General features: G+C 39.5%; 1 protein-coding gene across 5 annotated transcripts in view; it reads left to right on the forward strand.

Moving 5' to 3' along the window:
- Nucleotides 1-13,484, forward strand: part of KIF26B (kinesin family member 26B) — a 272,818-nt gene that overhangs the window by 204,035 nt on the left and 55,299 nt on the right. For all 5 annotated transcript variants that reach the window (XM_005526873.3, XM_088053418.1, XM_088053420.1 and 2 more), the window contains 3 exons: nt 8,743-8,949; nt 10,461-10,554; nt 12,713-12,975. In XM_005526873.3, the coding sequence (XP_005526930.2) occupies nt 8,743-8,949; nt 10,461-10,554; nt 12,713-12,975 (564 nt within the window). The remainder of the gene's footprint in view (nt 1-8,742; nt 8,950-10,460; nt 10,555-12,712; nt 12,976-13,484) is intronic.

The following is a 13,484-nucleotide window of genomic DNA, read 5'->3' on the forward strand; positions in this document are numbered from 1 at the left end:
AGAACAGAGCAACATATGGCACATCACATGCTTGGGAGGCCACTCCTGCACAAGACGGAGTTTCTTGTATTTAACTTAGAGAATGCTAAACATGGCTAAGCTGTGCAAGGATCTGTGACTGGGACAATTCTGTGGCTTAACGATGGCAGGCAGCTCAGCCCCACACAGCCTCTTGCTCACTCTCTCCCAGTGGGATGTGCAAGGGAATCAGAAGGGTAAAAGGGAAAAATCTACACGTCGAGATAAAGACAGTTTACTAGAAAGAGCAAAAGGTTCATGCACAGGCAGAGCAAAATAAGGAATTCATCCACTACTTCCATGGACAGGCAGGTGCTCAGCCATCTCCAGGAAAGCAGGGCTCCCTCACATGTAATGGCCATAAGTCTGATCATCTCCCTCTTTCTCCTTCTCCCCCCAGTTTTATATGCTGAGCTGCCATACAGTGGGGGATATCCTTTCGGGCACTTCGGGTCATCAATCCCGACTGTGTCCCCTCCCCATTTCTTGTGCACCCACAGACTCCTTGATGGCAGGGTGACATGAGAAGCTGTAATGGCCTTGGCTCTGTATAAGCTCTGCCCAGCAGAAACTAAAATATCCCTGTGTCATCAACACCATTTCCATCATAAATCCAGAACGCAGTCCCATACCAGCTGCTGTGAAGGAACTAAACCTGGTACAGACTATAAAATAAATTAAACAGGAACAGGAAATATTCCTGCGCACTGGCACTCAATCATCATACTCCTGCATTGTTAACAAGGTCCCTGGCATGGTGTTGGGCACTTGTCTCTCCCAAACAATTCTGGGCATGGTTCTTAAATTAGCGTGGGCAAGGGAGTATCTTGCAGACTGTTGGATATGGCCTCACCATAGCAGAAGACAAAAATTACAGGGAAAGTTGCCAGCTCCCCATTTTGTGCCAGGTAACAGTTTTTATCTTGTTTAATTTACTACCATAGATACTGTGTGCCTAAGGAGCCTTTTGAAAAAATTGTATTAAGTAGGAAGAAAGGAAGGGAGGAAACTCTAAACATAAACTTCATAAACTTCATTGAAGTGAATGGAAATATATACTTGATTTTGAAAGGTACCACGGGAAAGATGAGATCTTGAAATTCAAGGCAGTGAACTGTACTTGTACTGTGCACAGAGAAATAAATTCTTGTCAGAGTGGGGAAAGCAGAGTAAATTTTTGCAATAGTGTGCTGGAGCCTTAAGTAAGCATCTGCTCACTGTACCAGTAGGCAGTGGGTGCATGCTTACATACCTGCCGTTCCACTGCAGGGAAGGCAAGATTTGCCAGCTGATCCCATGTTGTTCATGCTGAGACTGTGGAAGGCAGTTTTGGCTCGTTCAGTTCTTATGAAAATGCCACTCTCAGTGATGTTTATATATATTCTCAAAAATACCCAAACCAAACCCACAAAAAAAAAAAATTAAAAAAGAAAAATAATTTAATCTGAGCACATGAACTGAGTTAGGCTGTTGTTGGTCCCATCATAGGTACAGGTATATGGAAAATGTCAGAAGCTAGGAAAAATCCTCCTGCTTGAGGCAATACACAGGCTGCCCAGTTATGCATTTCTGAAACACAGACTTAACTTAAAGAGATCATAAGGAAGCAAAAGGAAAGCCAGGAGCCCAGTCTGCATGTGGGGAGCTTTAAGAAGAGACTTTTTTCCATGATGGGATAATCTTAATTTCTTTGATTGGTTTTTTGTTTTTGTTTTTTTAATTTAATTTTTTTAAGAGTAGAAGAAAGTTGCAGCGCTCTCTGTTAATTTCGGATTTAGTAAATGCTGAAGGAGGAATGTTAGAGCTGAATGGTTGGTCTGATGTATATGCTGGTTTCTGACAGTTTTGGTGCTCAGCCTTGTCTTTCAACTGTACCAAACCATAGTGACAAACTCACAGCTGCTGTTGCCACGAACAGTACAGGAAACCACTGAGCCATGCCCTGTGACCTGAGTATACTTCACACCAGATTGTACTGAATTATTTAAATTCAGTAAAATTTAAAGTTGCATTGTCCAACTGAAAAAGTGTGCTATCATGATAAGTGCAAATTTTTTGAATAATGTGATTGCTGTTTGGGTACAGTGTGCTGCCACTACTTCCCATTATTGCTAGAAGTCCAAATTAGTTTAACTGCTGTACAGGATGGGGTGGATGAGCTGGTAAAATTTTAGGAATTACACAAGATAGGGAAACTGTTGAAAAAAAAGAGGAGACCGGCATATTCTAATGCTATCTCTTTTTCAGTTATTTTCACTGCTTTTCCAAAGCATCAGTATCAGTAATATCAGCCATTTCCAGCAACAGCAAGAGTGATCAGGCTTATGTGTTTTCTAATTTGTGCTGAAGCAAAGCACTGAAGCCTAGAAGAGTTACCTCTGTGAAAATAGAAAAAGAGGACAACAAGGCCTGTTTGTACATGCTTTCTGACCAGGTTACACTGGCATAATTCACCTGGGTTTATTGGTTTGTGTTTTTTCCTAAATGTGACCATATTTCCTTGAAAGCAATGTCCACTCATACAATACTGCATTTGTTGCATTCTGGGTCAGTTTGTTTATCTTGACCTCCTAGATTTTATGTTAGCATGATCAACTAATTGTCTCATGATCTGTACGAAAAATTCTTTAACGTACTTAACAGGTGGTTTCATATCCTCTTCACACTGTGGAAAGGCTTCAAGCTTTATATCCTTCATGCAAAAGCATGTATGTGCACAAGTATATGGGATGGTCTAGATTTCTTGTGCTGTAGTACTTTGTGGCTGGCTACAACAAAAATGCATGTCTCACACCATTATTTACAACTGTAACAGTGAGAAATTACAAAACCTACTCTTCATTAACCTCCAATAAGGCTGTTCCTGCAGCCAGTGATTGCCATTACATTGATGGAGTGCTGAAACAGCTCAATAGTCCTAGCTGGCCTGTCTCTCCTGTGACTGCACTGCAGCTCCTGCCTTCCACCACTACCCAGAACACATCCAGCAGAAGCCGCTCAAATGATTGATGAGAAAAGCAGCTCATAAAGGCAAGCGCAGTGCCTGAAGCAACAGCTGTCTAGCCTTGTCCCTGCAGTAATTAGATAAATGAACCCCAAATGAAATCTTACAGGCAAGAGTAGAAGGAAGTTATAATATCCCCAGTGTCGATCTCTGCTTGTCCTGCCTCATTCCAGTCTGTATTTGTAGCTATTTGTGTGTGATACAGATTTGACACAGCTTATGGCTCCCACTTTCCCTGCTCATTTTGCTGCAGGTCCTGCAGACAGACCCCTGTGGGCACAGGAGACATGGCAGTGTCAGTGGCTGGACTCTGCTTTCTTTTTTTTCTTTCTTTGGCACCAGTTCTACTTTGCAGAGTGTGCTGAACCTTTGTCCTTCTCCACAGAGTATGAACATAACTAAAGGCCCGCGACAGGTCACAAATTGAGTTTATCTGGGGAAAATCCTGCAATTAGCAAATTCCTTCTTTGAGAAATAATAGATGTGTTTATAGGGATGCATTAGATAAAAAAGGAGAAAGAAAAATTTTTCAGGCAACTGAAATTTTCATAGAGTTGATTAAAAGTTTTATGCTTATTTTTACAGTACAGAAGCATAGTGATAATACAGCAATTCCTCTAGGTCTTTCCTTGACGCTACTGAATGGTACCCATGAAGGAACCCACCAGTACCAATAATTGCTATTTGGAAAGAAATGTATGAAAAAAAATTAAATATATATATATTCAGAAAATGTATATGCTTTCAAAAAACGTTGCATTTAACTGAAATACACACACATATGTGTAAAATAAATACATAGACAAATATACAAAAACTCCCTCAAAAACCTGTTGAAGAAGCCTGAACAGTACAGCTCTGATTCTGCTTTTATTTGTGGCATTTCACATCTGGAGTAGTATTGTGGAATTCAATGACTGTAGAACTCATGTAAGAACAAGTCATGTGTTTGAAGGCAGGAACTGAAATGCAGAGAAGTAAATGGGGTTGTTGTTGGATTAAATAGTTGTCCAGTCCATAAATACTGTAAACTCATAAGAGAAAACACATTAAAAAATGCTACCAGCATGAGCAGAATTAAGAAGTAGTATCCTATAAAAGGCACAGCAGTGATGCAAAGTGTTTTTTTATTTTATTCTCTCTCTCCACTCCTAAGGTAGAGTAATTCTTGCTGAGTTCAGCTGGATTTGCATGGGTGTAACATTAGATCAAAATTAGGCCCAGGTTGTTTGTTTTACCAAAAGCTCATGTCTCAGAAGATTGTTTTCGTGTTTCCCCACAGAAACAGTCAGAGGTACATCTAAGGCTGGGCACTGCCAAGACCTGGAATTCAAACGAGAATTTCTGGCAGACTGAGTGGTCCCATTAATCGCAAGTGGTGTCTCTGAGACACTCAATTACAAAAGATTAGTGGGAAATTGTAGCAATGGACTGAAGGAGTAATGACACATAGGAAGTGAAGCAGAAAACCTTCTTTCTTCTTTTTAAAGAAGTTCAGTTTATACATTTTTAAGTATAAACTGCAAGCATAAAGTATTAGCATTCTTAAACTTCACTCTTCAGTTAGTTTCAAATTAACCATACAGTATTTCTGAGTTCCCCAGAGCAGCACCGTGATCTTCAGCCTGACTGTTCCTTAAATTGAGCTGAAGTCTTTTAAGTTCAGTAAGTTCCTGTGCTATCCCCATAGTTGGCTGAGTTACATTTGCCCATTCTTGTGCTACCTCCCCTGTGGTGTGGATTTTCAGGGACCAGCAGAGACTCTGAGCCTCCCCTGCTTACTCCCAGCTATAAATTGCATGAAGGACTGTGAAACAACAGAGCAGGAGGTCATGGTCTCCCATCATTTCTACTGCTGTTAGCTGATTTACTCTTGTTGTAACCACTGTTGAGAAACACTTTGCCTGAATCCTTGGATTTAGGTTACAAGCACAATAATGTTTTATAATGGGGTGTGGAAAAAATGGCTACTGCCAGTTCTTTGAGGCCAGGCAGTGGCTGAATGTCTCAGTGTGCTTGGCAGTGAAGTAAGCTGTGACTCTGCCTCCTGTACAGGTGGACAGTGTGAAATAGACTGCACCAAAAGCTCATTAATACTGCATTTGGATACAGCCATCAAGAGGGATCCTAGATCCCCAACCGCAGGCTGATTCCCAGACCACAAGCTTGCCTGTCTTTTTAGAAGATATGTCTTGCTTAGATGTTTTAAAGTCTGTTTTAGTCTGCCTAGTTTATTGTGCCACTGTTACATATGTAGTTCTGAATGTATTTCTCCGGACTGAAGTTTGCCTGTATTTTGCTTGCCCATTGGGATTTTGTTATAGTCACAGCTCCCGTGGCATATAGGGGACATATAGTCTGTACAGATGGGATCTAATAATTTTCTCAATTAATGTAATGTAAATCAAGAGTAATTTGAAAGGGTTGCACTAGTGTGAAACTGGCCTGGAAGAACATTTTAGTGCCTACAAACTACCAGCTGAGTTCAAATAATCTCTTCTTACTGCTTGTATTCTGTGTCCATGACACTCATGTGCCTGGCTTTATTTTTACTGGCAAGTGATTTTTGCTGGAGACTGTCACACGGATCTGTGTGTGTGTGTGCTATGGAATTTGGACCAGGCACTGTGCTGCCCAGAGAGAGCATTTTTATTATGCTTGGAGCAAAAATAATAACCTTAGGCAGCCTACAATGTAGGCACCTATATCTCAGCTAAACTTTTAAGATGCCTGAGGTGCTATAGAGAAAGCAAGAGATATTTGTGGAGTTCATCTGTTAAAAAACAGAACATGCAAATTAAGTGCTAGAAATGTTTGTTCCTCTCTATTGCCTGCAAAGGGGTCAGACAACTGATTCAGATGGAGACAGCTCCCGCAGGCTGATCTAAAAGGAGGTGAGCAGAATTACCTATGATATGGTGTCCCAAGGCACACAGACATCTTCATGATGAGTAAGAACTGATCCAGCTAAGAGGATACCCACATGTAATCAATATGATATTCCTCTGCCCTAACACATATGAATGTGGTCTTTTCCAAGGTAAACTATTCTAGGATTCTGTGTAGACATGGCACTTAGGGACATGGCTTAGTGGTGGACTTGGAATTATGGGGGTTTTTTCCAACCCATGTGATTCTGTGATTCTGTGAACCATTCGGTCTCAAAACAAAAATCCCCAATGCACAGGAAGTACAAAGGTTCATGGTAATAGCAGTATTTTTCTTGAGAAATGTCTATATTTTGCAGTGTTGAGGAGCAATATATGCTGTTTGATAGTTTCTGGGGCTTCTGAGTTGAGCACACTTATTTCTTTTATTTTTTTTAATGGAGGTTCATTCAGTTTATCTGATGCTAGTAAATTTTTAGGATTTCAGTTAAGCTGGTATTTTACTCTTGAGAAAGAGGAACCTGATGCTTCTATCAATATAGCAGTTGGAAGTTTGGAGGATTTGCAGTATTACTTCAGTAAGAAGTGCCAGGTATTAATCTGACTTTATGTGAACAGGTTTAAATCCAGACCCATGCCAGTGATATTATACCATAGCAAAGCCAGTGTAGCTGCTGGTAAAACTGCATGCCCATACAGCTTGAGGTCAGAAAGAATTCTTAGACTGCCTGTCTATGAAAGGTGATTACATTTCACACACTGTCCATTCTCCAAAACCCAAAAAAACTTAGCCCAGAGTATTCAATTAACTCTCCTTTGCACACAAAGATCAAGAATCAGAAGGACATGGTTTCACAGCAGCCAAAAATACACATCAACTTACAGGGAAAGAGCTTTCTAAAGCAAGTGAGTATTTTATTTAAAGTAGTTGAAGAATACTATTTATTTTGTTTTCCAGCAGATCAGTCTAATACTTGTGATATTGGTATCTACTTAGAAATGTGGGACACAGTGAAAGAAAGCCAAAGGCATATGAAGTTGAAAATAGGAAAACAGCACAAGATTGATACTGCTCTTTGTTTTCTTGCTCCTCATGGATTTACAGTTGTACTCTCTTCCTTTCCTGCTAACCTGACCAGTGCTTCCCTTCTGATCTTCCAGGAGACCTAGGGCTGGAATAAGCAGACCTTGCCCAGTTCATGTGGTCCGACCGGGTGTGTTGACTGCTGTTGTCCTCAGTAGAAGTCAGCTCAGCTTAGGGTTGGGTCCAGAAGAATGCCTTTGGCAAGACATTAGAGGTGGCTTTTTACAGTTAGAGGTTAGGTTTCATAAGCAGCTCAGTTGAGCAGGAGGAGAACACATTTCTACCCAAGCAGTATTTTTCCTTTTTTCCTCAGATAATTCTGTAAAACTGAAATTGTGTGGGCAGAATTTGTGCCCATTTCACCATTTAATGACAACTTGTTTTTCCAGGTTAAAATACTGGAGTTAAATTACCAGTTTGACTCACTGACATACAGAGAAGATGTCACTGACATACAGAGAAGACATCACAGAAATACTGAATAATATCAGTTAATCTCTGGTCTCATTCCGTTGTCTTCAAAGGAGTTCTGTCAAAAATTAATCTTCCCAGATTTTACTTCTCAAAGTAGCTGATTTATTTGCATGTGAGATGAGCTTGGGTCAGCATGAAATGAGACCTACATACAAAGAGCACTAGTCTCAGTGAGACCAACAGGAACTGTAGCCCAGCTTCTTGGGCTACAACCTCCTCCTGGAATGCGTCTGCTGTTCCAGCAGCAGATGTGCTCCCACCCTATGCTGACATGACCCTTTGTGGTCATTTGCATGTCAAATGTGGGTGGGTTTGATAGAAATGACATGTGATTAAGGAGTATTAACATAAAAGTTCTGTCTAGTTCTAGTAGGTGTGAAAGCCAATCTGCTCCAGGAGAAGGTGTGTGCAGGTGTGACTAGAATTGGCAGAGGTGATGTTTGCCCTCCAAAGTCAGGAGCTGACATGCCTGCAGATGGTGAATTTATAGGGAAAACCAAAGCTAGATTGATTGTCATCAGTTCCACTTACATCTAAATTGCTTACCAACTCAGCTAAGGATACAGCATAACCTCTTTAAATCTATGAAGATTTATTTTTGTCTCAGGAATAACATCTTATTATGTAGCTATTTAATGAGTTGTGAGCTAACATGTTTTAACAAATCTTTTATCGCTTATTACATGCACTCCCTTGATGGTAATTTCAAAATCTGACCATTAAAATGGGACTCTTTTCACAACTCTTTGATGATGGCACTCAGAATTCTGCATTTCATCTTTGTGTTTGGATTAGAATTGTAAAGGTGTAAATTATAGATCTGGCTTTTATGGGCTTTTATTGACCAGGCTGCTTGGTAGAAACCACAGCAGTTCTGAAAGCTTAGAAGTCTAGAATACCTTTCAGCTTTCTTAATTGGGCCACCAGGGTACAGTTAATTTTCAATTTATATTGAGGGTAAGACAAGGTGATGTAATACTTCCTCATTGTACTTGAGTAGCATCGACACTAAAACACCATGATGTGCATTGTAATTCTCAATACACAAGTTGCTTGTTGAAATAGATTGAGAGTTCTGGCTTCATTCACTCCTTAGTTTAGGACAAATTCTGCCTTATACTTCCTGCATGTTCACTGACTTCCAGTGAGACACTAGCTATAACAAACAAATATGGTTTGGTCAAGTGTAGCTGGAAAATTCATTCAGCATACCAGCTGCAGAACAACCAACAGACTAATGAATTGTGCTTGTCTTTTTGTGTGTTTATTGACAGGTCAAAGTCATGGTGCGCATTTCTTCCACGCTTGCCAGAGACACGTCTGAGTCCAGCTCTTTCTTAAAAGTTGACCCCCGTAAGAAGCAAATCACACTGTACGACCCATTGGCCTGCGGAGGTCAGAATGCTTTCCAGAAAAGGGGCAGCCAGGTTCCACCCAAGATGTTTGCATTTGACGCAGTTTTCCCTCAAGATGCATCACAGGTAGGCCCTGTATGATCAGAAGAGTTATCTAAGGAGCAGCGTGCACCAGAGACAAATTGACTTCTGCTGCAGCAGTAGTACTTTCAGTGGACTTATAACAGGGCTGAATTTGGTCTGCCTGATCATCAATAATGAATTTGGTTTATTAAATTTTAGCTGAATAAAGGTGTGTTTTCTTTATTCTTTACTGTAAATAATTTCTCCTAAAATTATACATTCAATAAATGTGTTAAATGGTGCCCAATAAGCAAATCCTCAATATTAACAACTTACTTTGTATTATAAAATATTATTGTTTGGTGTTTACAGAGGTGTGATCAGAACTATAATTTAATATAGTCCTCTATTAACTAAAGGATTAAGGATTATTTTTACAGTGTTCTATTGTACAGTTTGCAATAAGAAGATGAGGATTTTAATCCACAAGTCTTTATTTATGAGTATGTATTCAGGTTTCTTATCTTTTTTTATCTTCTTTATCTTTTGTAAGGCTGGCTCTGTATTCATAAATCAGAGCTAGAACACTGGGCCATCTAAAATACTGTCCCAAAATTGTATCATTAGGTCACTCCCTCACCTAGTCCTGGTCCAAGCAGCTAGCATCTTGCAGACTAATGCCAGGATGCAGTTCAAGAGCTGGCCTGTGAACAGTCCCTTTCTTGGCCCATTTTATTTTCTGTTTTAGAGATAGTCTAGAAGTAGCCATGAACCAGGGTGAATTTACCTGATATGTTGTCGGATGCAAGGTGCTTCTCATCAAGCCCTAAACTGTGAATTCTAATTGAGTTTCATTTGCTGTTAAGCAATTGCTGCAGGAGCACTGTCGACCATTCAGCCTGCTTGAACTTTAAATCCAAGAATGCCTGGGGTAAATTTCTGTGTTGTACTTAAAATACTGCTACAGTCTTTAGAATGGAGTCTACTGCTGCAGAAAGCTGAGAAGACTCATAATGTGAGGTCACTAAGCTAATTCCAAAGAGGCTGTTTGTTTCTTTTACATCCCTTACTCACATGCTAGTGGAATTGAACTCAGTCCATAATTGGGAAAATAATTGAGCCTGCAAAAATTCCTCAGTGTTGGATTGTTTTTTAATCAAAACTTTTAAAATCCTTTTTTAAAAAAGTTTTTTTAAAAAAACTTTAATTTTTTTTTTAAATCCTTTGTAATGGCAGTTCTAACAAGCCAACTACATCCCCTTGCAATATGTGTATTTTTTTAACTGCACAAAGGATGTTGATGTATCAGCAAATGAAACTTACTTGATCCAGAGCAAAAGTCCTGCTTCATGTGCTTGCACAAGTAAAGCCATTCCCATCAACAGCACAGGTCACATGAATGAGACAAGCAGGGTTAGATTTTTTGACACTTCAACATGGTATCTGGAGCAGGGAAGACATTACTACCACTTTCTGGTGAAAATAATGATTTTCCTTATTACTGTTAATGCTTTTGTTTTCTTTCTTTCTTTCCTGTTTTTTTATTTTTTTTTTTCTCCCAATACCTGTGACAGGCTGAAGTATGTGCTGGGACTGTGGCTGAGGTAATCCAGTCTGTGGTCAATGGGGCAGATGGCTGCGTGTTCTGCTTTGGTCATGCCAAGCTTGGTTGGTATTGCTAAATTTCCCTACTCAAGCAGCAATATAAATATTTTTAACCCAGGATTGCTAGTCTGTTAGGTTAAGGAAAACAAACTTTCATTTGTCTGTGTATATTAAATGTATCTTAAAGTATCTGTGCATCATCTTGTATTACATCTTCACTTCTTGCTTACACATTTATTCATTATATATTATTTATACACATTATATATATATTTATACACATTTATATATTTTCTTATTGTGTAAATGTTGGACAGCATGTTCTTTGGAACAGAAGTCACCTTTGAATTGTTGATTCATTTCAGACCTTAAATATTATAGCAATTTGGTCTTACACTGTCTTCAGTCATTAATGAATGGTCCAACAGTGACTGACAGTTTTCCAAATGTGCTTGGTGTTGCTGGGGGTTTGCCCAAATGCCACTTTGATCAAGCTGCGTACTATGAGTATTCACTAAAGTACTTCATGTTTGTGATGATACTCTTATGGAGTGTGACTGGGCACTCAAATAGTTTGTTTTATACTCTATTCCCTGATTAGGCAATTCACTCATTACTGACCTCTTCCTACTGTATCTCCAACAAATCTTATTCTAATGGTTAACTAAATGTTACTGATGGATCAAAGTTCACACTTTGGACATGCTTCAATAACATTTCAGGTATTCATGGAAGGGCAATGAAAAGGCAAATCATCATCATTAACACACTATTATTTTGAAATAACTGGATTTTGAGAGTAACCACATGTTTTGTTCATGTTTATCTAATTGTACTTTGGCAGTACTGTGAATGAAGTACTTCTTGAATGAAGAGGGGTTTATTGCATGTGTGCAATGATCTCCATTCTTTACTGTCTCAAAGATCCACACATGTACACATATAACTTAGAAGGATAATTCAGTTTTACAGGTGGTAAAGAAGATCAAGCTATATCAGGCCATGATTATCCCAAATTACAGGCAACAAAACCTGGAGAGAAAGCAGGTCTGGTACGATGAATGGAGCAGGCTGGTGTTAGTTACACCAGAAGGCCCCTCTGGACCTTCAGGCAGGAGTGACACTAGGATGAGCTCTTAGATATTTAACCCCCCTGTGACCTGCCAAACACAAGATGCCAAATGAGATGGAAAAGGGAGCCACCAGATAACTCAGGTTATAACTCAGGCTCTCACGAGTGCTACATGTTGTTTAGAGAGGTATTCTAGCTGGGGTTTTGCTGAAGCACGAGTTGAGTCTCTGCAGTTGCTTTGTTAACTGCACCACCACCATTCCACAAACCATGGACCTACCCACACCTTGACACAGACATTGCATAGAACTATTCTTTTCACTGATCTTTTTCCACATGGATTCAACATAAGAAATGAAACAAGGTACAGAAGCCACAAGTACTTGCCTGGAAGGATGTATACATTTATCATTTGGCTTATAAATTCATGAGCTTTAGAAAACTTACCTAAAAACATTGTATGTAGTGACATCTAAAGCAGTTTAAGATAGTACTCTGTGTCTATTCTTAATCACCAAACTTTTACAGCAAAGACAAGCCAGAGTTATAGTTGCAGAGTTAAAAAATACCTAACCAGGGGATGTTTTTGACCCAGTTGAAATTTTATTTGTTGTGGATCCACTTCTTCACCAAGTGATCACATATACCTGGTTGGTTTTGGGGATTTTTTTCTGAATGAAAAAAAAATTAAAATCTGTGTGATTCTGGGACCAGGTTTATGTCAATCTCAACTCCAGCATTTGAAATACAATTTAGTCCTTTGAAGTAAAATGGTATTGAAAGAACACCGCACTTACAGTATTGAAAGTAGAGGCTTTTAGAGTCCATGGCACTCCTGCTCTACTCAATTCCCTCCATGATTCAATCACCTTGCTGCAGCATTGCGAGGTGGGGGCCTGCAGCACCCTGCCTTGGGAATGGGAGATGTCAGGGGAATGCCTGAGGTAATGATTTTTGAAAAAAGCTCAAGATTCCATCTGCATTTTCCCTGTCCTATTTGTTAACTTGCCTATATTTTCCCATTGCTGACTGTCCTTGTTGTAGCGAAGTTGTTTTCATGAAACTGTGCAGGATAATTCTCTCTTAGCAGGAGGCTCTCAAGGTCCTGGGAATGATGTTATATTTTCTTCATCCCCCCATTCCTGACAGGGAAGTCATACACCATGATTGGGAAGGATGATTCCATGCAAAACCTTGGAATAATTCCTTGTGCCATCTCGTGGCTATTCAAGTTGATTAATGAACGCAAAGAGAAGACAGGAGCGCGCTTCTCAGTCCGGATTTCTGCAGTGGAAGTGTGGGGGAAGGAGGAAAATCTGAGAGACCTGTTGTCAGAAGTGGCAACAGGCAGCCTGCAAGATGGCCAGTCCCCAGGTGTCTACCTTTGTGAAGACCCCATTTGTGGCATGCAGGTGAATCCAAGATTAATTTTACACTATAAACAAGTAACACGACTTTTTTTGTTTTTTTCTGGAGCTATTGAGAAGGTTCAAATTCAAGAACTACCCAGAGCATAAAGTTTATAGACTTGAAAGTGTTTACTTTAAAACTTGGAAGAACTTTATGACCTGCAGCTGCAGGGCCATCTGCTCTCCTGGCCTAAATATTTGTACCTCTGGTATATCTGATACTGAATAAGAGCTTGTATTTGTAATAAAATGTGAAAACATTCAGTGAAAACAAAAATTCACCTAATTCTTAAAAAAAACCCCAAAAAACCAAAAGTGTAATCTCTCTTTTAAAAAATAACACTCTAAAATATTTTCAGTACTGCAAAAATTGCTCTAGGCCATTAATGTGGCTGTTTATTTTTTTATAAACTACATTATTTATAGCATTTGCATTAGCAGTGTTGTAGGGATCATTAATTGCTACTTATTAATTGCTGCCAAAAAGTAAATTCCTGAGCTGGGCAAGTCAA

The sequence above is a fragment of the Pseudopodoces humilis genome, chromosome 3, assembly GCF_049639895.1.
Source record: "Pseudopodoces humilis isolate 2021_Gansu_Grassland_sample_001 chromosome 3, ASM4963989v1, whole genome shotgun sequence".
Taxonomy (NCBI): domain Eukaryota; kingdom Metazoa; phylum Chordata; class Aves; order Passeriformes; family Paridae; genus Pseudopodoces; species Pseudopodoces humilis.